General features: G+C 34.8%; 2 protein-coding genes across 2 annotated transcripts; one reads left to right on the top strand and one right to left on the bottom strand.

The window, feature by feature from the left end:
* Positions 1-891: 891 nt before the first annotated feature.
* Positions 892-17234, bottom strand: LOC138332012 (pre-rRNA 2'-O-ribose RNA methyltransferase FTSJ3-like). Its single transcript, XM_069279928.1, has 19 exons — positions 17059-17234; positions 14651-14803; positions 14090-14169; positions 13479-13578; positions 12841-13153; positions 12188-12296; positions 11761-11861; positions 11151-11228; positions 10686-10778; positions 9930-10065; positions 8817-9046; positions 8500-8614; positions 7628-7721; positions 6667-6933; positions 5642-5732; positions 5052-5136; positions 3101-3193; positions 2018-2112; positions 892-1131 (listed from the first exon to the last, which is right to left on the bottom strand). Exons 1-19 carry the CDS (start codon positions 17123-17125, stop codon positions 909-911), a joined length of 2523 nt encoding a protein of 840 aa, XP_069136029.1. The 5' UTR covers positions 17126-17234; the 3' UTR covers positions 892-908.
* A 376-nt stretch (positions 17235-17610) lies between these two features.
* Positions 17611-24955, top strand: LOC138332013 (translation initiation factor eIF2B subunit alpha-like). The gene is made up of 9 exons (XM_069279930.1): positions 17611-17720; positions 18975-19076; positions 19558-19706; positions 20335-20451; positions 20702-20814; positions 22054-22122; positions 22766-22841; positions 23798-23923; positions 24498-24955. Exons 1-9 carry the CDS (start codon positions 17708-17710, stop codon positions 24651-24653), a joined length of 921 nt encoding a protein of 306 aa, XP_069136031.1. The 5' UTR covers positions 17611-17707; the 3' UTR covers positions 24654-24955.
* The last annotated feature ends 1014 nt before the right edge of the window (positions 24956-25969 follow it).

Raw genomic sequence — 25969 nt, 5'->3', positions numbered from 1 at the left:
GCAGAACTCTAGGACAAGTAGCGATTTAAAGGAAATGTTGACAGACGGACGACGGACGGACGCCGCGCCATGACATAAGCTCACCGGCCCTTTGGGCCAGGTGAGCTAATAAACCACTTCATTTTCACGTATACAATTTTTCCCATCCAAGTTATTTTCAGCACATTCGTGATCAAGAGCTCTTGCTGACAAACGTACATTCACATGTTAATTCACATTCAAGCTCTGGTGAAATAAGACCAAAATTTGAACATCGTAAAAATACAATGGTTTGAAGAAACCCGAGTAGTCTGAGATATGTAGATATTACGAAAGACAAGCTCTTTATATCTTAAAATGACATCATATTTTATGACGTCACAATGCAAGATTTCTATATTTTGGGTATGACATGATATTTTGGAATCTTACATCAACCTGGGATGACGTCACAATGTATAGTTTGGAATTTTCCGGTGGATAATGTATTGTATCGAGACAGGAAACAGCAGTTTCAGCCAACCAGGAGCGAGTGAACACACAGCCATATAATAATACATATATGATTATGCCAAAAAAAAAAAATGTCTGTTTAGGGTTACAAAAAAAATAGGGTCGGTAGGTTGGGGATTTTTTTTTAAGTGTCTTTCACTCTTAAGAAATGGCCAGAACTGGAGTCTGAGATCGCAATCCCGACTTTTCTTCTTTTTTTTTTTTTCGTAGAGAAGTGGAAAAAAACAAATCAGGGTCCAGGGTAAAAAATTAGGATTGGTCGGGTAACCATAAACAGACATGTTTTTTTTTGCCTTATATTTAGGTGACTTTGTTATCAATTTGGTCCTTCAAATCTGTTTTGATCAAGTGTAAAAATACCAGCATGTTTTGTGGATACAAAAACTATTTAACACAGAATGGAAAAACAATAATATTTATTTTTTCTTCTTTCCTCCACCTTTGCCTCCTTTCTTTTTTTGCATTTTCAATTCTTGTTTTTTCTTTTTCATGTCCTTTTTCATACGGCCATCTACCACTTTATATGGCCCCTGCACACCAGCTGGTCGACGAACCCTTTTACCAGACGCACCTTTCTTAGCTACCACATATGTCACCTCTTTTTTCTTCGCACTCAGCAGACCAGCTTTCTTATAAACCCTGTAACAAATGGACCACATGTTTCATTTCTACCTAGGAAATGTCATGGTAAATTAAGTTTTACTGATTATCTGAGGCAATAAGTGGATATTTTTCATTACTGTATATTGATATCGGTGGATTTCTTGTTTAAACACATAATTTTTTTGAGCGAATATGTATATCCTCCTTAAGCAGTTTAAAAGCGAGAAACTAATGACTTTGATCCTGTAATTGTTTCATTTCTCTTTGGTCAATTCCGTAGTAAAATCATGTCAGACAGTGATCTGAGGAAACAAGGGAACAATTCTGTTGTCAATTAAAGTTGTATGGTCTGTGACATGCTGTATTTTTTGGCATAGAAAAGTATGTAAAGTTTTCTACATATTTTTCTCTGCCTCTCTAAGCTTTAAACTTTCCATATTTACCGACTTTTGTAAAATTTGTACCAGTATTTGCAAAGTTATGAAACTAATTAATTTAGATATTGGTTTTTAACGTGTACACGTTTAAACTAGCTTGGAAGTCTCTGAACTGTTCCAATCTGTACGAGTATTGCTGGTGTTGGCCATGGATATGACTCGGGAGGTTCTGATCTATACGGGTATCGCCGATGTCGGTAACGTGATGCAGCTCGGTTTTCTGATATTATCCGAAAGTTTGAAACATGGCGTTGACTCTGGCGGTTCTTATAAAGCGTGTGATATTTCATGCGACATTTACCACTATGTCAATAATATATTGGTGCTTTTATGGATATAAACCATCACATGAAACCAGCTATACAAAGCTAAGCTACAGATTTATTTTTTATGTAGTAAGGGTAACTCTAGTATACTACATGTTTTAGCACTATTAGAAGCAATCATTTCTCTTTGAGAGAAATATTAACCTCCCTATAACTTACTGTTTGATCTGCTGCCACCGGTCCCTGTCTGTAATGTCTGCCGTGTCGGATATAACCTCTGCCTTCTTCCTCGCTCGATCTAGACGTCTCATTTCCTGTAAACAGATATCATTAAACACATTCACTAATAACATCAGTTTGAATAGGAAAGAACTCAACATTCTAGTGTATTGTTCATCCTAATATATTTATACTTATGCTCTCTTGATCTCACACAAATAAATTATTAAAGTGAACAGTCGGGCAAGGATGGCTAAAGTCGGTAAAAATGGTGTGAATGTATCCAGTATAATTTCTTATGAAATGGAAAAATAAAATCTCTCGTCAAAATCTGTCTGCGTACGAAGAATTTAATTTAAAGTATGGGAATTCTAAACCGTCCTCCCGGCTCACTATGTCCGTGGTTACATTTCCACGCAGCCTCGCTTTCAATGCTTTCAACTTTTCTTTACTTTAATGGTCAGAACTGGGAAACTAAGCAGAACTTGACCGTCGTATTGTGAGAACTTTTGGAAGGCCAATGAACGCATTTAGACTGGTTTTCTTTGCCCGACTATTCACTTTAAAGTAGCTGCGGCAGAAAAATTGATGTCCCTCTTTGGGTCAAACCCAAGACCTTGAAACACCAGTTTTACAACATCAATTGAGCTACCTGGTGGCCAACAATCCACAATGGTCCAGAACTTTTATTTATGTACCTGGTAATAAGTTAGGAGGACTCAAATTTCATTGTATCACAGCACTCTTATATAGTAGTGTTGCTGTAAATAAACTAATTTTTGGCTGCAACTTTATTTTTGATTTTCATGGCCAATAAATTTTTCACAGCAATTTAATTAGCAATTTATAGTTAAAATATTCTATTGTCCTTAAATGTTAATTTATTTTTTTGGCAGTGATTTATTTTCGCTAAATCTAATCACCTACATAATATGTAATTAAAAGTTTAAATGCATATGGAAATTAGTTGATTTACAGTAGTTGTTTCTGTATCTAAAGATTTCACAACAGGATCAACTACAAAATAATTCTTCATGGAAAATGAGTTTCTCAATACAAATGTTAATAACAATGGCACATTACCTTCTTCTTTTTCCTGGCTTTGGCCTGAGCTATCTTTTTGATAGGTCGGGCGTCTATGGACCTCATCTTCATCAAATACTCCTGGACATCCCCCTGTTAGAATGAAATCATCACAGATTGTAATTCAATCTAGAATGGGACAAAACGCTATTCTAGTAAACTATTAGCTAGGGCTGCAACGATACACCAGTACTCCGATACGATACGTATCACGATACATGCCTCTTGATATGATTATTTTCGATACGATACGTTTGTTCTCTGTCATCTTGCATTTCCAACAGTTCTTTTTTATAGATGCTTTAATAAGCCATATGTCAAAGAGACTAATTAAAAAGGGGAGCATTTTTTATGTTTGATGACAACAAAAACATCAATAACTCAAATTACAATATAAAAGGTTAAAAAAAAGAGAGAAAAAAGGTAAATACCTGTTGCCAATTAAACAAACAAAAATAAAACTATAGTTCATATATTTGTATAGCTTGACATATTTTTAAAACAATAATGAACTTATTTAAATTGATTGAACATGTTTCAAAATTGTAAATAATTATCATTATATTATGGACTTATTCTCATGAAAACTAGGCCAAAAGTACCGATAAAATTAAGTTTAAGAACAAACAAGAGGCCCATGGGCCTTAACGGTCATCTGACTCATGGCACAAAACAACAAAGTCACAGTATAAAGTATTGGTTAACGATTAATATAAACAATACAAGGAACTCCTTAGTTGAATATGTAAGTTTCTGAAAAAGGTAAATGTCATTTGTTGAACAAACTTGGTAGCCCTTCATCCAAATATGGTCGAAACCCATTCAAGGATTAATATAAGGAGGAGTCAGATTTTAAAGCCAAATTTCAGCAAAGCTCCCATTTTGGACCTCGGTCATACTATCCCCATGGGTCTTACCTCGGTCCTTTATAAAATATGATTGTCCTTACCTAAAGTTCTACCTTCTGAATCAATTAAAACCACTATAGACCAATTTTCATTGAGATTGGAGACTGAAACCTTAAAACAGGAAGTGGGCCAACGGCCATCTTGGAATATCAAAATCTTTACGAAAATGTTTGCATGTTGTTTGGCATCAATTAAAACCCCTATAGACCAATTTTCATTGAGAACGGAGACTGAAACCTTAAAACAGGAGTGGGCCAACGACCATCTTGGAATACCAAAATCTTTACGAAAATGTTTGCATGTTGTTCGGCATCAATTAAAACCCCCATAGACCAATTTTCATTGAGATCGGAGACTGAAACCTTAAAACAAGAGTGGGCCAACGGCCATCTTGGAATACCAAAATCTTTACGAAAATGTTTGCATGTTGTTCGGCATCAATTAAAACCCCTGTAGACCAATTTTCATTGAGATCGGAGACTGAAACCTTAAAACAGGAAGTGGGCCAGCGGCCATCTTGGAATACCAAAATCTTTACGAAAATGTTTGCATGTTGTTCGGCATCAATTAAAACCCCTATAGACCAATTTTCATTGAGATCGGAGACTGAAACCTTAAAACAGGAAGTGGGCCAGCGACCATCTTGGAATATCAAAATCTTTACAAAAAATGTTTGCATGTTGTTCGGCATCAATTAAAACCCCTATAGACCAATTTTCATTGAGATCGGAGACTGAAACCTTAAAACAGGAAGTGGGCCAGCTAAAATTAAGAAAATTTGCCCTTTTGGGGCCCCACCCCTCAGTTCCTAGGGTTCAGACCAGACTCATTTATATAAAATATAATGTGTTTCCCCAATGATGTTTCACACCAAATATGGATAAAATTCATCCAAGGATACCAAAGGAAGTCTCTCCATTGAAATAAAACATAAGGTTTTCTAATGTACTTTTACAGTGCAGCCCCACTCCTTTTTGCTGAAGGTGACAGGGCTCTGAAAAGTTTGGATTTAGAAAGAACTTTAACTCCATAGTTAAAGATACCTTTGAAACTGGTAATTCACGCTTTGTATGTTTAGCTTCGTCCTTCAAAAACCATTCGGGCAAATTTTCATCATCAAACATGTATCTGAAGAAAAAAAAAAATAAAATCAAGTAAAAATAAATAATCTATTCTCCACATTGGTTTATAAGAAAACATTTAGTAATTAAAAAATGCCAGTCTTTCAGCTGAAAGCAACTACTTCACATGGCCAGTCTCGGCCAACCAGGAAATACAGTTGTACTTAATTTCTGATAAATTTTTGATAAAGCCTAATTACATTCTAAATATTTCTGTGATGCATTTTCACAACCTTCTTGTACTAATTTTCAGCAATGAATCCAAGTTTCTTGACACATCAAAGTGAGACTAATTGAGAAGTGATGGAATGAGAAGGTCATTACCAAGTCTTCAATCTTTGAAAAAACTTTGACATTATTATCCTTATCTAAGACATCCATCGTCATTCATGTCTCGTTTCCATTTCTTTGAGGTAAAACTTTGACATTATAATCCTTACCAGTGATATCCACCGTCGATGATGTTTCGTTATTATTTCTTTAAGATAAAACTTTGACATTATAATCCTTACCTGTGATATCCACCGTCGATGATGTCTCGTTTGCGTTTCCGTGACTGAACCATAGCAGCCCCAATGGCCAGTCCAGTAGGATCTAGATAACCTAAACAATTAAATGGTAAAACCATCAAAGTTTTAATACATTTTCATACTGAAGAAGTAGAGATAAATCTTTACTGCAGTACAAATGTTTTGATCAGTGTTGTTCATACATAAAGCTTATCAATATTGCAAGGACGCTTCTTTCATGAAGTGATTGCAAAAATTTGATGTGTGAAATAATTAGAGGATAATATATACCTTTATAGCCTTAATGCAAAGTTGTTCTTCACCAAAATTTAATTTAAGTAAATTTTTGGTAAAACGTTCTGTAAGAAGGGGACTGACTACATCTGGTACAGAAACACAGTGTAGCTAATTATCCTTCTCTATAATATAGGCACAAGTTTTACTCTTACACACAAAAATGTGTCAAAGAAAAAGAACTAATGCCAGTTAAAGTGGTATCAAAATGAATGGAAAGACCAAATGCATGCCTTTCCTTATAACAGATAGTCTTACATCATATTACTGTATATGTACTGATTTTAGTGGTATTCTTATTTTACCACCTTTCGCTCTCACGCATATGTCATTGTGCTAATTCAAATACAGTACCAACCCTTGTCTGAGATGTCATTTTGTGTAGTGTTTGCACAAATCATATAAGATTGTGTTAAGAATTCAGGACCGTTTTGTTCAAAAGGTTTTTAAATAATGATCAATTAATTTCAATTTATCTTCAATTTCAGTTTTAAATGAAATCTTCCATTCTTTAAATGAGAAATGAAAAATTCTTTGATCATGTGATTAAGTTAATTATCTTTTGAACAACCAGGCCCTGAGCGTTATAATTTGAGTATGCTAATTTGATACATGTTCAGTAATACCTTTGATTTTTTTAAAGACAATTTTGACCAACAGCAAAATTAGCATCACATTACAACACTTTCTAAGAATGAAATACTAATCTGTGTTATTGTAAGTTATTTGTTTACCTGCAGGAACTTCCTCAAAGCCAGACGAGGAAGAGTTTTTCTGATTGGATGACTTTTTCATCTTGGCTGTATCAAAATCACTTTCATCACTGTCACTGTCACTTTCATCACTGTCATCATTTTCATCATCACTTTCATCATTTTTATCGTCTGTAACTTCTGAATCAGAATCCTGGTTTTCATCTACACCGCTATCATCTTCTTCTTCACTGTCGTCTTTTTTTACAGTCTTTTTTGTTTTCTTTTCTGTACTTTCTTCTTTTCTTCCTGAAATCAAATAATTTAAAGTTGAAATATTTTGTATTGATGTTGAAAGAAGAAAAATACTTTCAAAGAATTGCATATGGAAATGTTATACATATTTGGTATTCATAATGTTTTTGCAAAACATTTCACTTCAGAGAAGAACAGTTTCTTCTTAATGAATACCTGAAAACGATATTAAGCAACTTAAGTTTCCATTTATCTTTTTCATCCTGGGGTTATAAATATGCGTGTAAAAATACTTGAATGCATGGAGTATAAAGACTTGTAAATTGTGTACATCTAAACAAGACTGCTTGAAAATGTCTTTTTGTCTATGGTACACCAATTCTGGGGCCATGGCGGCCAAGTAGTTAAGATGTCCTGACACATAATCACTACAGTTGATTGGTGGTTTTTTTATGATGGCATTTCGGCTTTACTCCATTTCCTAAACCCAGCACATCACTATACAGTCATACCTGTATATAAAGACCACCCAAGGACAAGAGACAAATATCTATAAAGATCACCCAAGGACAAGAGAAAATTAGTCTCTATATACAGGTCAAATTGTGCTATAAATGGCTAATTGGGACCCTAAGAATGTGGTCATAATAAGCAGATAGTCGTTATACAGAGGTGATTGTTAAGGCAGGTTTCAGTGTATGTGAGCACTTCACCCATGATAGAGTTTGTCACCAAAAGATCAATTTACCTGTGATAGTTCCACCTCGTCGTTTGTAGTCCTCCATCATTTTCTCTATTTCTAAATCCTCATTGTCTTCATCGTCTAACCCCGCAAATGATTCCTACAGATGTAAAATTACAAAATCTAAAATTGAACAAATATTATCAAAACCATTTATCAAATAAATGATATAATTACTTAGTAATTTTTTAACATACAGGAAAACTTCAGTTTTATCAAATAATATGTAATCTGCCTTTTATCCACTGTATTTGCTACAGATTAATTATTATGTAATGTCACAAGAGTGATATGACAACTTGATCTGAATTAGACAAGGGTCGGTTTTGACAAGTTATACTGTACATAAAGTGAAAAGTTTGCACTTTGAATTGAAGAAATAAGCCTTCAATATCAGGTCATCAATGTTATTTCAAAAATCCAAACCTGGCTCTCCCTCTGCCGCATGTATTATAATAAGCAGAAAATTACCGCTGGATACACCAGTTGTATACATCAGGTTCTGTCTGGATCAATGCCTTCAGATCAAACTGGGATCCCAGTCATTCTACATAAAAGTGTAAACCAACTTCCTTTCACGGCCATTAATTATGTAATTACCATGTCAAAACAAGTTTGTAAAGATTAATATTCGCAGATTTAACAACTGAATGACAATTTCTACCAACATAAATGATGTCGATATTAATAATTCTGGGAGATCAACTTTTGCGAATTTACAAAATTCGCAAAATTCGCGAAAGTAAATTACTCATGAAAGAAAGTTGGTTTACAGTATACCAATATGAGCTGACGAGGCTGTTTATTGTCACCCATTATATTTGGATACAATAAGTAGTCATGTAGGCAGTAAACCAATAACAATAAGGATGCTATACCTTGTTGAACCAAGAGTTGAGTTTACGCTCCACCTGTGTTGAGGTTTTCTCCAGGCTTACTATCAGTGGATTAGCGTCCTTCTTAACCTGCTCATCATCTTCAAACTCCATATCCCTTTAATCAGTAGAAATCATATTTAAAACTTTTCCTTGTACATGTTTAAAATGAATATTTATTATCCATCTCTGCCACCAGAGACTATCAACCTATGATATTGCAGGTATGTTTATGTTATGAGTGAAAACGTGAAATTAAGTTGCCATGGAAATTAAGTCGCCATGGAAATTAAGTCAGTTTTAATACATTAAGTACTCACTCTTCCTCAGCATCATCCACATCGTCCACATCATCTAAATCCTCGAGATCAGGTTCTTCTAGGTTTTCATCATCCTCCGATGAAGAATACAATTCATCAAGATGATCATGACCATCTCGGTCATAGGTCTTTCGTTTCTGGTGTGGTGTTGTTTCCGAGTCTGCCTGTAGCTCTTCCAATACAAATTCATCAGCAAAATGGTTCTCACCTGCCTCCACTTTGTCTAGTTGCTGTTAAAAATAAGAGAATGAATTTATTGAGTAGAAACTAGCGTCAGTTTTTGCATCCATTTCAAACAAAAATGATAATATTCATAACGTAAACTACTTTATTTTCGTATAATTTTGCAAGAGAGCTGAAACGCTAATTAAAATGTTTAAAACATAATCACAAAATGTTAATGTACTACATTGCCATCAATGTTGAAATTAATGTAGTAGACATGAAATATGGTATTGTGTCTTTACATATTACAGAGTTAGCTCCCTTGCCGGTAGGTATCTATTGTGACGTCATTATTTTGTGAGCAAAATTCACGTTGTTTTCTCCGTAAAGTTTGACGTTACGCTGGCAAACACATGACGTCATAATCAATACCTAGCCGCAATTACAGAATATAAAACAGTGGTTTTCAGTAGTTTACAGAATATCTGATATAACTGTGCGAGAGCAGTGTGCCACTAGCCGGGCTCTTACCCCAGACTTACTAGTCCACCGCTCTACCGACTGAAATAAAGGGAAATTCCCTCTGGCGCGAAGCTAGAAGGCGACCGTATTATTGTGTACAATTCAAACCTGCTACAAAGATGTCAAATTCAACATGTGGGGATTTCAACTTGCAGACAATCTTCATAATTGATACTTGCACACTATGGGATGATTATCTGAGATTTGTATAGACCAAAGATTCCAGATAGTTTACTGCTTATATTTACATTATTAACCCATTTTGCATTAAAATTGTTTAAGTTTGACCAAGAAACCCGTTTATCAATGAAGATGTACTCAACAAGATGGAACAGTCATTTCGACGGTGATCAGTAGAAGTGTTTAGGGTGTCATTTACACTCACATAGAGTTCACACAATTTTTTATAACAAAATGTTCACTGACCGCCTTGTTTTTCATTTTGTTGAGATTGAAGAGTCCAACGTCGTCTGTGAAGTCATGTTTATCTCCGGGAATCACCATCTTCATGTCCATCTTCTGTCTTAGTCGTGCTTTCTCTCGGCGTACCTTCTTCAGTTTCCTGGAGAAAACATGGAGGTTGTATGGTTCAAAGGAATAAACTTACTTAAAACAAAAAGTTGGCCTCATAGATTGAATTTGGATTTATTTCCAGAAATTTTATTTGACTAGAACATCTTTATATCTGTTTACCACTCTGGGGAATCAATACATAAATTAGTATTTGATCTTTCGCTATTAAACATTTTAATACTATACTGATATCACTAACTTCATTTGAGTGGGATTGAGTAAACATTAATCTCAAAATCTTGGTTCTCACCTTATAACAATGTTAACTAATTAATATGACATCCTTTATTGCCTTAGACCATATTGTTACCTCTCAATTTATGACCTCAACAAGAAAATGACCTTCCACCTTTTTGAACAGGACATGACCTAAAATCTTAAGAACCCAAACCAGAATATGATCTCTTTCCTTCTAAGACCATATTACAACCTATGACCTTGAAACTTTGATTAGATTAGGAACCTCACCTTATTGATGACTTTGACCCAGTTTTGACATTTTATCTCTTTGATAACTTTGATCAGATTAAGATCTTCACCATTTTATTACATTGATAAGTTTATTATTCTCATGTTTTATGACCTTAATAAGATAATTATAATTCTCACCTTTTAAGGACCTTCCTCTCCTCATCCTTGGCTTTTGCCAGCTGAGCCTCAATCTGAGCTTCTTCGTCTTCACTCTCCTCCACAACCTCCTCTCTATAAATATAAGGAGAAGTCTGATGATTTCTCTCACATTAATGTTTCAGTAAATATATCCATAGGATCTTATATACATTTGTATGTGTTATGACATCACAATGGATTTCATGCCCGGCACAGCCAATAAAAATCAATAAAAGTTATATTACACCAGTGACATAATATCAGAATGCAAAATATATTACATGGGGAAAAGTCACTGGATATCAGGAGGTTCATGTGATAAAAAGATACATCTGCTGTAAGGACTGATCTGATTAATTCCCCAGCATTTGTGTTTTAATAAGGTATTAAAATATTGATGTAAAGTATTGTCCAAAATTGATATTTCATTGAATACTGATATACATAAAAGAGCATAGTACTTACTTTGTTTCCTTGCTTTTCTTAGATTCCTCCTCCTTCCCCAAACTTTTTCTAACTTGAGTTCGCCATCGGATCAGCGACCTGTACAAAAGCAAATGCATTACATATATACAACTGTATATCTATAAATGTCTTTAAGACAAACATTCCCCTGCCTCCCTATACCGAAGCAGTAGGGGATAAAATCTGACAGTTTGACCCGACTCATATAATCGTGTGTCTGGTTGAACGAGACTACAAGTTTTAACAGTCATTTGCTTATACAATGTACATGAATTTACATTTTCACTTCAGTCCCACTATGTAACCTTACCAAGCGCAGTTTGCATTCATATAGTCTATGAATTTCAAGCCCTTATTATGACGTCATTATCATTGTGACACCACAATTGTCGTTCCATCCAAGACGATAACAAATGATTAATTTATTATAGATGCAAAATCCTTTGGGATTTCATCATAAAATTGTAACCAAATGTAAATATAAGCATTGAATGTCTTTCAGTAGGCATTCATAACCAATATGAATGTCAACTGAAAGACTTTCAATGCTTAATTCAATTGCTAATTCTAGAATTTTTAATAAATTACACCATGTGAAAATGAGTCTTACCTGATATCCTTTTTGCCGAGCACCTTTAAGTCTCCGAGGCATTCTTTGATTTCCTTAGTTGTCTCTGGTAATTTAGAAATGTTGTCGTCATCTAATACTATCTGTAGAGGAAAAATACATACATGTACTAACAGTTTTGCTATTATTTCCATTACGGTAAACAACTTTTCAATATAACGGTGTATATATCAGAACAAGCAAATCAATAGTTAATAAAAGAAATAAGTCTAGTTGCTGTTAAGAATAAGAATAGGAGAAAGTTTTCAGTATTAATGTAAATATGTTTATGTTAGTTTTTTCCATGCATTTCAAACAAAAATGATGATATTCATATATTACAGATAATTTCAAATTCACCAAATTATGGAGATATCACTTTCTACTGTATCTACTGTATCGTTTGAGAGACAATCCTTGGTATACCTACAGCATTGGACTGGGCCATCAAGTCTAGATAGTTGTCACTATCAATGAAGTTTGATGCTTTTAGTGTGTGATACAGGGTATAGTCTCCTTCTGCATAACCGTCCCTCTGTCTGTTAGGAAAGATTTTATTTCATTAACACAATTTACACCATTTATTTAAAACCCAATGACGTTTCTAACACAGACCTTAACTCTTAAATTTTAATAATTTTTTTAAAGTTTTGATGTTTTTGTAGAGTCACAAAAGTTATTAGCTTACCGTTAATTCTACACTTAAAATCACTTCCAGAACAACTTTAAACAGATAAATTAAATCTTAATTTCCATTACGTAGGCAGTCTCATATTTTCCAGCTTCGTCCTAAATACTATGCAGTAGTTGACTATCATTACACCATGTGGCATATACCAGGTAGTTACAAGCTCTCTACTTATGGGTCGTGAGTTTGAGTCCATGCAGGGCAGATGCCATCTATTGACTGCTGGTTGGTACTTTTTTTTTAACAAGTACTATGACTTTCCTCTAAGGCTTTAACATATAAACCTAGCATATCCTGTAATGACTATGGCTGTTAATAGGATGCTAATCAATTCTTCAATGTCACATGGTTACATACTAACACTACACAGGTTGTCTCCCTTTGTTAGTACTTACCGTCTCTTTTTCTCTGGGTGTATCAGGTTAATCATCTGCTTGGGCTCCGAATCAACCTCCTTAAACACAAACTTGGGGTCTAAAAATTTGGGATCAATTTTGTCGGGAGCCAAGAACTTTTCACAAACGACAAAGATTTCTGCTGACTCATTACGGGATGCTTGTGGTTTGGTGGCATGAACCTTCTGAAAGAGTTGCTGAAACACCCATAATAGGGAGTTGTAGTCTTTGGATCTGAACACTTTTGTGACAAACCATCCACCTTTCTTCAGGAATTCTGTGGCCAGCTTAAGTGACTGTAGTGTGAGTTGAGCTATAAATGAAAATTATTGCCAAAATATTAATAATTTTTCATTTTTCAATTACCCTTCTCAATATTCTCCATCTAAACATATCAAAACAGACACAATGCTACTGTTTTAAACTTCCCTGTCATTTACAGTAAAAACACTTTTTTTTTTTTTATAATTTCTAACATAAATGCTAACATCAATTTTACAAACAAATTGATTGGAATTATGAATTAAAATTGGTCGTTGTAAAAATATTCTTATTGTTGCATACTTTACAGATTTTAAACAATTTACAACAGTTTTTTTCTAATATTTATCAAATAAAGAATAGTAATATCATTTTACCTTGTTGAAAGGCATCATGGAGCCAATTCTTTCCAACATTTCCTGCACCATCGTGAATCACAGAGTCAGCCTTCCAGGTCTGCAGTTCCTTCTTCAATGACTGTATCACATAATTATAATACATTCAAACAACACAAGAGCAATGAAAACACTTAATAAGCTACCCGTCTGAATTATTTCCTAGAGATTTTGAATTATGATATGGACCCATATAAGTACCAAATATTATGTTTTAATATCTGATAAAGTAATGGAGAGCCTAGGAAATCTAGGTCAAACGTAAAATGTAGGTCATAGTGTCCTAACTTTGGTTCAGAAAACACCGTCTCACCTAGATGGACCAATATACCTAGAATGAATTTTCAGTATCTTATAGAATAGGAGACACAGTGCAGAAAAGTCTTCAAAATAGCGGCTAAAGTTCAAAATATAGGTCACAGTAACCTGGCTTTGGTATGTGACAGTGTCTCATCTAGTCTCATCCAGGTGTGTCAAGTACCAATGCCTTAATAGTCTATGGAGCGGCCTACAGCTGCTAGGTATGTGGAAGGAACATGGTCATATAACTGAACCACTTTTTTCACTTGAATAATGTCAATGTCTTTACTTACCTGTCTACATTTTTCTGTTGTGATGTCTTCCACAAGGGTTTTACAGTTTCTGATTGGACGAATGGGCACCAAATCAACACCTGTAAAAAATAAAGCAATTGTTTAATTTTTGGCTTATTTCATACTTACCAACAGCAATTCTGTAATTGTAATTGTAGTAAAACGACCCATTTTTGAGCTTCATAGTGTTCTGGTTCATTTTTACGATCAAGAATTTTTTGATACAAAAATGTTGATACTTTTAAAACCCAACCATGAAGGATACTTCTAGATAAGTTTCAATTATTTCTGATTAGCAATTCAGATAGAAGAAAGCAACTGTTAAGTGAGAAGGAGTCGCTCTATGGTTTTCCAGAACAATGAATTCTTTTCTTCATCAAAATACTACAGAAATGATTCAAATTAGTATAATCTACTTATTGTATCCGACCCAATAAGTGACATCATAATCACCAGAAGGTTGGACTAATCGACAGTAAATCCTACTCTACCCACATCATTTCGAAATATCTAAGCCCTTGAATGCGGTATATATGTTTGTTACAATTGTGGTGTACCTACCAATGATAAGACTTGAGACGGGTGCATTTTCTGCCACTACCTGCAGCCAACCTCCTGGTGCAGCACACAAGTCTATGACCACTCGTGACTTCTGAAGGAACTCATACTTCCTGTTCAACTGGATAAGCTTGAAAGCAGACCTGGCTCTGTAACCTGTCAACAAAAAACAAAATCCTTGTAAAGATTCCATGTCATGAATGCTATTAGCCTATCTCCGGTGAAAGAATATGCAAGATATGTAAAAATTGTTACAAATTGAAGGCTAGAGAACCTCACATCTTTGTAAAAAATATTATTTGAGTCAAGTACTATAAAAATATCTTACAAATCAATACAAGAGGACCAGAGGGCCTGTATCGCTCACCTGGTTTGTAATGCCAAGTAATGTTCTGAATACAGGTTTATTGTTTCTTTTCTGAAGGAATTTGAATATTTACCTCTAAATCCCTTATTGGGCCCTACCCCTCCTGCCCCCAGGGGGTCAGAGCCAAAGTTTATACAAGTTCTGTTCCCCTTCTCCCAAGGATGTTTGAGGCCAAATTTGGTCACAATCCATGCAGAACTCTAGGACAAGTAGCGATTTATAGGATTTACCTCTATTACCCCTATTGGGCCCCGCCCCTCCTGCCCCCGGGGGGGGGGGTCAGCGCCAAAATTTATACAAGTTCTATTCCCCTTCCCCAAGGATGTTTCTGGCCAAATTTGGTCACAATCCATGCAGAACTCTAGAACAAGTAGCGATTCATAGGATTTACCTCTATTACCCCTATTGGGCCCCGCCCCTCCTGCCCCCGGGGGGGGTCAGAGCAGAAATTTATGCAAGTTCTGTTCCCCTTCCCCCAAGGATGTTTCTGGCCAAATTTGGTTACAATCCATGCAGAACTCGAGGACAAGTAGCGATTTATGGGATTTACCTTTATTTCCCCTATTGGGCCCCACCCCTCCTGCCCCCGGAGGGGTCAGAGCCAAAATTTATACAAGTTCTGTTCCCCTTCCCCCAAGAATGTTTGTGGCCAAATTTGGTTACAATCCATGCAGAACTATATGGCTAGTAGCGATTTATAGGATTTACCTTTATTTCCCCTATAGGGCCCTGCCCCTCCTGCCCCCGCGGGGTCAGAGCCAAAATTTATACAAGTTCTGTTCCCCTTCCCCCCCAGGATGTTTCTGGCCAAATTTGGTTACAATCCATGCAGAACTCTAGGACAAGTAGCGATTTATGGGATTTACCTTTATTTCCCCTATTGGGCCCCGCCCCTCCTGCCCCCAGGGGCTCAGAGCCAAAATTTATACCAGTTCTGTTCCCCTTCCCCCAAGGATGCTTGTGGCCAAATTTGGTTACAATCCATGCAGAACTCTATGACTAGTAGCGATTTAAAGGAAATGTTGACGGACAGACGGACGGACGACGGACGGACGCCGCGCCTTCGGGTGGCAGTGTACAGTAGATTTGAAAAATTCAGCAAAATTAAGTGCAGGTTTTAATTATGTACACACAGCTTTTTAACCTTAAATGACATCTATATCAAAGTATATATATTTTAAATCTACACAACATTTGCTATTGTTATGCAGAGTTCATTTTTGGACAAGTCTGCTTTTTGTGGTGTTGTGAGCCTGTAAAAACCATGGTAACCAAATTTGTTTTTTTGAAAAAATGCAAAAAATTGGGATTTTCAACCCAAAATTACACCCCCTCTAGGAGAATTTTTTTTCTTGAACACAGTTTAAAACCAAGCATCACTGCCGTGATAGTGGAACTGAGCCTATTTCGACATAGGTATATCATTAAACTTTTGAGCAACCTTACCTCGTACCCCGGCTATCAATTTCTGCTGCTACAGTATTGAGTTTTTCCATCTTAGACGCACATTCGGATATCCTCTAAACCACTAATCTCGAACCCATTTTGGGGAATTTCTTTATGCAAATGTGAAGCTTGCATATAATTCTCTAGATTGAATTCACCAATTTTAGGACATTTTATGCATATAATAAAACATGGGCTTTCTGCTTGATAAAAATCTCACCCATGGCCATTCGGTCTTACTGTACACTGCTACCTCGGGCCAGGTGAGCAAATAATGCTAGTAGATCTAAAGAGATTATTTATGTGTATACTATTTTTGCTGATATGTCATTTTGTTAGGCTTACTGACTGGAAAATCTGGTATACTAGATTTAATTCATATACAACATTTATTTTTTTGGAATCCAACTTGGATGCAGTTTGATTGATTGACCAATTATCATTTTGACGTAACACAGCCAAATTACCCCCCCCCCCCCCCCCCACCCCCCACCCCCCCACACACACACCTTTCCTAAATAAGTTATGCATTGACTGCTAATAAGTAATAAGATGTAAAAAGAAATAAGAAACGTGATTGTATTTTCATGATACATACCGGTTTCCTTTGCCAAATGGTAGAACTTATCCTTCCTCGACTTTCCTGTCTTCGATTTCTTTCCCATCTTGGACAATCGTCCACTTTACAAAACTTATTTTGATTTCAACATGCCCATGTGGTTCCCAATGTGCTATTGCGTAGTACGTCACTTCCGTCTTCACGAGGAATTCTAAAATAAAAACGTGATATTTTTCCGGAAAAAACCTGTTCATGATTGTCACTCTAGATTCGTAATACACACTAACTGAGTGGATCATTCGAACTGAATTTATTTGTAAAGAGAAGAAATTGCTTTTGTCATTCGGAAGAAATTTTTAGGTAATTAGAAGTGTTCTCGAAATTATTGGCAAATGGTCACCTTATATGGGAAGGGAAGTAACTCTACCATCAAACTTGAAACAAATACTATTATAATATTTACATTAGAATTAAAAATAATTGACCAAAACCCTACCGATAACACCGGTATTCGTTATTTTGTAAAAGACAATTAATAACGAAACGAAGAATCATTCATATCAACTCCTTTAATACATTAGGATTTTGTCCGTCTAAAATATACCGGACCTTGTTTAGTAAAGCCACATTAACTTCCGGTTAAGTTGACGAGCACCTGCTGAAGAAAAATTGTCGTCGTGTTTTCATCATGGACAGAGATGGTAATTTAATTAGCAGGATTATGCGAATTGTAGTAAACAACATACCTATATGCCTGTCAGTTATCTTAAAAATAGAGTAGTGATATGTCAATGCAGTCGTCTTTTTAAATTTAGCCGCTTGGTACTCAGATCTGGATTTTACATCATTGATAGGCCTACATGAAGTCTGTTAGAGGGTTATAAAAAAGCATTTTAAACGTAGCTGAATTGCATCTGTAGAGAATGAAATATAGTCTTGCTCGCAGTGTTAATTTAACTTACTTTCGGAATATCAGCAATATGTATTGTAGTGAGAACATTGGGGTCCAGATACTATTATTGCATCAGAAATAAAATACCATATTAACCCATGTTTATATAATTGGTAACTATATCCATTGAAATATGAACTGCCTGGTAGCTCAGAAGTCCGCATATTGTCCATCTGTCAAGGATAAGAAAGTATTTAAATCCTACTATCACCTTCAGGTTATAATTAATATGTTTCCTGATCATGGTCCCCTTTGAAAAATACCCATAGTCTGTAGATGCTGTAATATAAATTGGAATATGATATATGTGATCACATTCATAAATTGATTTTTTTGGTGCCAAAATTCATATGTTTGTTCAATCACAGGAGTTTGATGTTCTGTCAATAATATATAGTAAATACCCCTATATACTATATAATTTTGTTTTTATACAGTATATAGGGGTGTTTTTTTTTTATATATTTACAATATATATTATTGGCTGAACATCAAACTCCTGTGGTTCAATCTTAAAAGTATACAGATACCATTATAACTTACTGCTGTAGGTCATTGCACTTCACCCATTCCTTAAACCACCAATTGCAATATGAAAGTGCAATTTGAACCAAAGACCGATGAAGTAGATTGATGGAAAATAAATAGATAAGTTTTAAGTTTAAATCAGCCAATCAAATTTTGTCACGCAATAAATAATTCCATATTTTACATTAAACATGATGTATTTGGGATTTTATAGTTTTAATGACATTTGAAACATTTTCAAACTCTGAAAAGTCTGTTATTAGCCCTCTTTATAATGCTAAAATAACAAATAGCAATTTTTAGTGTAAATTCTTTTTTTTTTTTTTTTTTGGAATTCATCTTTTTTGCTCAAATTTGAAACAATTACATTCTATTGGTAAGGGGCTCATGCTTGACCTTAAAGAGTTCTTAGAAAAAGACTGGTAACAAGAAATAGACTAACCATTAACTTAGAAATATTGATTTTTCTGTCCAGGTATCCTGTCCTACTTCAGTGAACTAGTCCGTGCAGACCCGGACATGTCTGCTGCTGTGGCTGCCATCAAGACACTCTTACACTTCCTGGAGGTCAACAAAGGTGTGATGACCCTAACAACTAAAACACAATTGAAATACATCAAGGTTTTAGGACCAATACTTAACCTCTGACTACATGTCAATGTTGTTAGGATTGCTGTATATGCCAAGAGTGCTGTATATTGTTTAATAGTATGTACTTAGTGTGTAATAGGATGTGGGTTATCACTAGATATCAGATTATTTTTAGATGAAATTCTATTCCCTTGTTGGCTTGTTAGCTATACACCTGTAACAGTATTATAGAAATTCTAATTTTGTCGAATGATTTCCTTAGTCTGACTGTTTATAAGATGTAATTTCACACAGGAAATGTATATGTTTTTAACTGCAGTAGTTCCTTTTACAATGATTTCACAATCTTTACTTTATTTTCAAATATAAAAACAAAAAAGACATAAAATTAAAAAGGAATATAAACAACAGAAAGATGAATAAAAAGTGAATGTTTCAGAAGATAAATGGTGTGTATATTTTTACAGTGGACACATTGGCAGAAATGCGTGATCGTATGAAGGATGCCATACTGACCCTCACAGAAACTGATAGTAGTACAACCTCAATATCTTCTGCTGGAGAACTCTTCTTACGCTTCATCACACTCGCCAGTGTCACCACACTAGAACACTCCGTACGTTAAATCATCAAAAATAATAAGAGATGCAACTCTTGAGCCAGGCACTGAATGGTATATTCTAGGTTTATCTGGTGCAGATGATTGCCGACATGTTTCGGCCTTAGAGGCACAGGGCAAAATCAGGGCACAGCTTACATGATGTACAAATAGTAAAATATGATAGTTCTGTAAGTTAGTCAACATTTGGTTTGGTACAATCAAACAATATACATATAATTGGATCAAGAACAATTGATTTACAGTACATAGAAAAAAGTGAATAAAAATGATGTGATTTGTTTGTAACAGAGTACAGATACATGTATAATAATGTACAGTTAAACCTGCCTTATCGACTCTGTATAATGACCAACTGATTATTAAGACCACTTTTTGAGGGTCCCAAATGGCCATTTATAACACAATTTGACCTCTGTATATAGGTCACTTGGCTACAGAGACCACTTGTCCTTGTCACTTGTGTGGTCTTTATAGACAGGTTTTACTGTATTACCAATTTGGAAGGTAAATCATTTGGTATTTGTGCGAATTTAGAAGTCATTGATTATACAATGTAAATAATGAATTCTAGTAAAATGTAATAGGGCTTAATGCTTATAGATATGGTATCTTTATTTTATAGACAATGCAGGAATGTCAAAGAATTCTAGTCAAAAGAGGAAACCTGTTCCTGAAGAAAGTATCAGATTCTCGACAAAAGATAGCAAGACAAGCACATCCCTTTATACGAGATGGTGCAGTAAGTAATACAGATTTGATGACTCAGTTACTCCACATAGCATATGATATGAAACTTATATGATAACAATGGTAAATATTAAGTTCTGAAATAAACACATTTAACTCTGAGACATCTTTAATGTTTTTATAATACTATTTACTTTCAAATGACAAGATTCAACTCTTAATTCTATGTCAGAATAACACAAATGTTACATAATGTTAATACTGTATATGAATATCTTGTTTTGAACTTCTTCATTTTGTAGACAATCCTGACTCACTCCAAGTCCAGAGTGGTATTACAAGTGTTGAAGGAGGCAGCAGAGGCAAAGAAACGCTTCAATGTATATATCACAGAATCTCTACCTGACAATTCAGGGTAAAAACATTTCTTATACATAGTTAAGGTTATATGTAACCTAACAAAAGTTATCTCCCTTACACTACATCACTATCACAGAATCTCTACCTGACAATTCAGGGTAAAAACATTTCTTATACATAGTTAAAGTTATATGTAACCTAACAAAAGTTATCTCCCTTACACTACATACTTCCATAGAATCTCTACCTGACAATTCAGGATACAGTAAAAACATTTCTTATTCATAGTTAAGGTTATATGTAACTTAAGAAAAGTTATCTCCCTTCAGGTTACAATAAGATTCTTTTACATGCTAGCCAATACACTACATCACTATCACAGAATCTCTACCTGACAATTCAGGGTAAAAACATTTCTTATACATAGTTTAACCAGTGCCATTTAGCTGAAACTTACATGAAATGATCCTGACATGGTCCCTACAAAGTGTTGTTATTTTTCGGGTTGATCCGAAATCAAGATGGCCGCCACAGCCGCCATCTTGAAAACACATTTTGAACTTTTTCTCAAGTTCTACTGGTGCGATTTGGCTGAAACTTGCATGAAATGATCCCGACATGGTCTCGACATAAGTGTTGTTATTTTTTGGGTCGATCCAAAATCGAAGATGGCTACAATGACACTATATCTAATTAATTTCCTATATGTTAAGGCCTTGGGCTCTTGTTTGAAATAAAATTTGTTGAAAGAAATTGAAAATGATCCTGACATGGTCCTGACAATAAGATTCTTTACACCTATATAATTAATTTTACTAATGCCAAGGTAGTCAGATGACCGTTAAGGCCCTTTGGGCCTCTTGTTATTTTTTTTTCATAATTTTTATAATTTAGAATTCACATATTCTTTCTTGGAAAACTTAAGGTAAAGGAATTTGAATACATTATTTGGTTATTTCATTGTAAACGAAATATCTATCTTAACTTTTTGTCTTTGATAAAAGCATTTATTAAACATATGTATATTATGTATATACTTCCTCGCACAGAAGTTATCTCCATTCATAATGCATCATAGAATCTCTTTGATACCAGTCTTTGTTAAATTATTTCCAGGAATCCATTTCATAAATACAAAAGATAGTTAATTACTTTATGGTCAATTGTAAATTGTGAAAAAACAGGTTTTTATTGTTAAATATTCATAGAGATGTTGGCTTTTCCTTCCCTATATCTATTTGAATTAATTAATGGTAATGATATAGACTTTTTAACATATTTCTTTTCTCAACAGTCGTGAGGTATCAAAGGAGCTGATAGATATGGGTATTCCAACAACAGTGGTTCTAGACGCAGCTGTTGGGTAAGTATCGAGTATAGATCTCTAATGTAGTGGAACAAAGCATAAAATTCATCAATATTGGCAAATTTCATGCTACTGAATCAGACATCAGATGGCTTGTGAGCTACCAAATGTACCAATCTATATCATCAGTTGGCTATATTTTAGATAGCAGTTTGACCATTTTGTATTGCCTTGCCTGTAAGAGTAAATATTAAGTATACATTAGTGTAAAAAAACCTGTTTTTACACATTGAACCCAGACGAACATTCATTGCCATTGTGAAGATGATATGTAGCTTCGCTATGTTTATTAGGGTCCCGTAAACTCAATCTTTTTTACACTAATGGCTGCTTAAGATGATAAAGATGATAAATACCACTTACTTACCATTGAGACAATAAAAATGGTTGACAGTCCATCCCAAATACAGCTGCTTGATGACTTAGATTGATACCACTGAGCTATATTTGGCATAAATATCATTTAAATAGTATAATCTTTCTACATTTAGGCACTTGTTTTCTCAGTAATTATAGAAAGCAAAGTTTTGAATTTGAATTTAGAATTATTTAATGATAAAGCAAGTTAGAATTTATTTAATGATAATGATAAAGCAAGTTTGAGTTTAAGTGAACATAACATTTGAACTTGATTTGACAGATATGTGATGGAGAAGGTGGACATGGTTCTAGTTGGAGCAGAAGGCGTAGTGGAAAGTGGCGGTATCATCAATAAGGTACAGTAATAAAGGAGTCGTAAGGTCTGTAGTAGCGGAGTCACAGGGTCTTAACAAGTAGTGGTATTTAAATAGGAGAAATCTCCCCAGTGGTAGCATTCGAAGTTCTGACTTGGGATTCAAGAGATTGTAAACTTGCTTCCACAGTTACTAAATTTTGCTGTTTCTGTTTCAAATCAATTGTGCGGAAATTAATTGTGGATTCAAAATATCATTTAAAATGATATCTTTCAATATTTTTAAAGTAAATAATTTGCGGATATGAATGGGAATCATTCATGTATCACATGATACCCAATAACATTTGTTTCTATTGGTAGTGGGATGATGTCAAACGATGACATCCCACGCCAACGTTATTTCAGTGGGAAGATTACAAATAGTTACGTTCCATCACCACTGGAGACACTTGTCCCACACAAACGCTATCGAGTATCACATGGTACATGAATTAGTCCAATTGTTGCACTTTGATTACAAAAGACAGTTGGTAACTGAAAATCTGCAAACCCTAATTAAACTTAGTGTTGATTTACTAAGCATTCATGAATAGGTACCTAATGAAAATTTTGATCAAAACAAATAGATAACTTAAACAGGTTTTAGCTTTAGTTTTAAGCTTTAGTTAATGACGATATTTTCACAGAGATTTGTAAAGATATTATATAGCCAATTTATACTGTCATCAGATGATAGGCTTATCAAAGAGTCATTTATCTCTGGTTCTTATGGTGATTGGTATTCTATATTACAAGTGTTAAGCATTATTGCTTCGAAGACAAGAATAGGTCCTCAGTAATACATGCTAAATGTATTAAATTTTGAGACTTTAAAATAAAAAAGTTAAAGACTTCAAATTTAATTAGTATTTGGATTAATCTTAAGATTTTGCTGTAATTTCTCAGAAAATATTTTTACAGATACAGCCTTTTATAGAAATATTATTCCATTTTCAGATTGGTACATACACACTAGCGATTTCTGCGAAAGCTATGAACAAGCCAGTTTATGTGGTTGCAGAGAGTTTTAAATTCACCCGTCTTTTTCCGCTAAATCAATGTGATGTGCCTAATCAATTTAAGGTTGGTATATCTATGTGACACAGTAATCAGCAGTCGAAATGTTTTTTTTTTCTTTCCCTGGCTTGTGGATGACAAATGTAGATTACCTGTGTAAATTGTTCAGAAAATTTAATTGAAACAATAGGGTAACTTAATATTTTTCATGACTGCTTCATAAATACCTTCCTGATATCCAGGGGGCCAGGTAATCCTATAAGACTTTTTCATTTGCTGATATGAATGATAGGGATATATTAACCCAGTCACAAAATCTTGTAAAATCCTAGGCTTGTGATCCGAAGGTTAGAACATCCCTTTCCTTCATACCCACATAATTATCGCAAATTCTTTTCGCTCGTAAAATTCAATCGTGCACGAAAATGTTTTTATTTACAGTCACTGTAAATCATTTGTTTAGGTTTTGCTGCAATGTAATCTGAAGATTTCTCGCCAGATAATGTTGTCTTTAGACCGAAAGTTATACTTGATAATAGACTGGGTATGTTTTATTCCTTCTAAACTATGTTTAGATGTTGCTTCAAAAGTTGTGAACATTTGAGCACCATGTTATGTAAAACTTTTTCTTGTTGTACAGTACCATGCCAGTACCCTACGGACGACGTCAGACCTATCTAAGGAGCACCCCCTGGTGGACTACACACCTCCATCCTATATCACACTACTCTTCACAGACCTCGGAGTCCTCACTCCCTCCGCCATCTCAGACGAACTCATCAAACTCTACTGCTGATATAAAAAGTTTTCTCAAAGACATTTCCCACTCAGATTCTATGAACTCACAATAAAAATAGAAAGATTAAAGTTCATAGACATTATTTTTCAAAAACATTTCTTTTTTCGGTTAAAAAAAATATAAATTCATTGTTCAGTACTTGTATGTATTGAATTTTGACTCTTGTTGTTGAATTATAAATATGAAATAGAATAAATGTGCTTTTCTCATTTGATTCCGAAGAAATATTTATTGCTTGTTTTCATCGACATGTCAAATGTAAATAAAATTTAACAAAAATGGTACTTGGCAGTTGAAATAATTCATTTTATACAGTTTAAAAATGAGTTGGGAAAAATTTGGTTTAATATTTAAGAACAGCAAATTTTGCAGAATGGATGGAGTGTTTGTAAAGGTTGTTTAGTTTGAAATGGTATCTAGTCAAAACTAGTTTATCAACAAGTAGAAGATAGGCATATCCATTGCTACCTATAAAATCCAACTTGTACAAACTGACCTTCCCTTTGAACAGTGTAACTTGTACAAACTGACCTTCCCTTTGAACAGTGTAACTTGTACAAACTGACCTTCCCTTTGAACAGTGCAACTTGTACAAACTGACCTTTCCTTTGAACAGTGTAACTTTACCCAGGTCGTTTTGGGATCTTGAAATCCCTGTATTACGTGACATTTTCCTCCTTAATTTATAGTAATTAAAACTTGTATACAAGTAATCTGTAAACCTGACTTCACAGACTAATTGGCATCCAGTTGAGAAAAGTTGCACTGTAATCTCAAATACTCCAATAGGCACTGCATTCCGTTTCTTTTGATGTGTTCTGATAGTTACATTTCAACTAAATTTTCTTATGAATTGATCACACAATAATTATTTCTTTATGTATATGTGCCTATATTATACCAAAGATTAGCATTTAAACTCTATAGACAAAATTCCCTGTCTTTGTGATAGTCATCAGATGGTGGGCTATTCAAATCGCCTTTCGTCCGTGGTCCGTCGTCTGTCCGTCCGTCCTTCCGTCCGTCCGTCCGTCCTTCCGTCCGTCCGTCCGTCCGTTAACAATTCTTGTTACCGCTATTTCTCAGAAAGTACAGAAGGGATCTTTCTCAAATTTCACATGTAGGTTCCCCTAGGGCCCTAGTTGTGCATATTGCATTTTGGGACCAATCGGTCAACAAGATGGCCGACTGGCGGCCATCTTGGATTTTGATAGTTAAAGTTTGTTACCGCTATTTCTCAGAAAGTTTTGAAGGGATCTTTCTCAAATTTCACATGTAGGTTCCCCTAGGGCCCTAGTTGTGCATATTGCATT

The sequence above is a fragment of the Argopecten irradians genome, chromosome 9, assembly GCF_041381155.1.
Source record: "Argopecten irradians isolate NY chromosome 9, Ai_NY, whole genome shotgun sequence".
In the NCBI taxonomy this organism is placed as follows: domain Eukaryota; kingdom Metazoa; phylum Mollusca; class Bivalvia; order Pectinida; family Pectinidae; genus Argopecten; species Argopecten irradians.
This window is presented reverse-complemented; position numbering and strand designations above follow the sequence as displayed.

Coding starts and splice junctions, on each gene's coding strand:
- LOC138332012 (XM_069279928.1), bottom strand. CDS start 17,125: ATGGGAAAGAAATCGAAGACAGGAAAGTCGAGGAAGGATAAGTTCTAC. Junction 10,779..11,150: donor AAGAAAAGCAAGGAAACAAA/GTAAGTACTATG, acceptor TTATATTTATAG/AGAGGAGGTTGTGGAGGAGA. Junction 6,934..7,627: donor ACGAGGTGGAACTATCACAG/GTAAATTGATCT, acceptor ATTTGATTTCAG/GAAGAAAAGAAGAAAGTACA.
- LOC138332013 (XM_069279930.1), top strand. Junction 20,815..22,053: donor TCTCTACCTGACAATTCAGG/GTAAAAACATTT, acceptor TTTTCTCAACAG/TCGTGAGGTATCAAAGGAGC. Junction 22,123..22,765: donor GTTCTAGACGCAGCTGTTGG/GTAAGTATCGAG, acceptor TTGATTTGACAG/ATATGTGATGGAGAAGGTGG.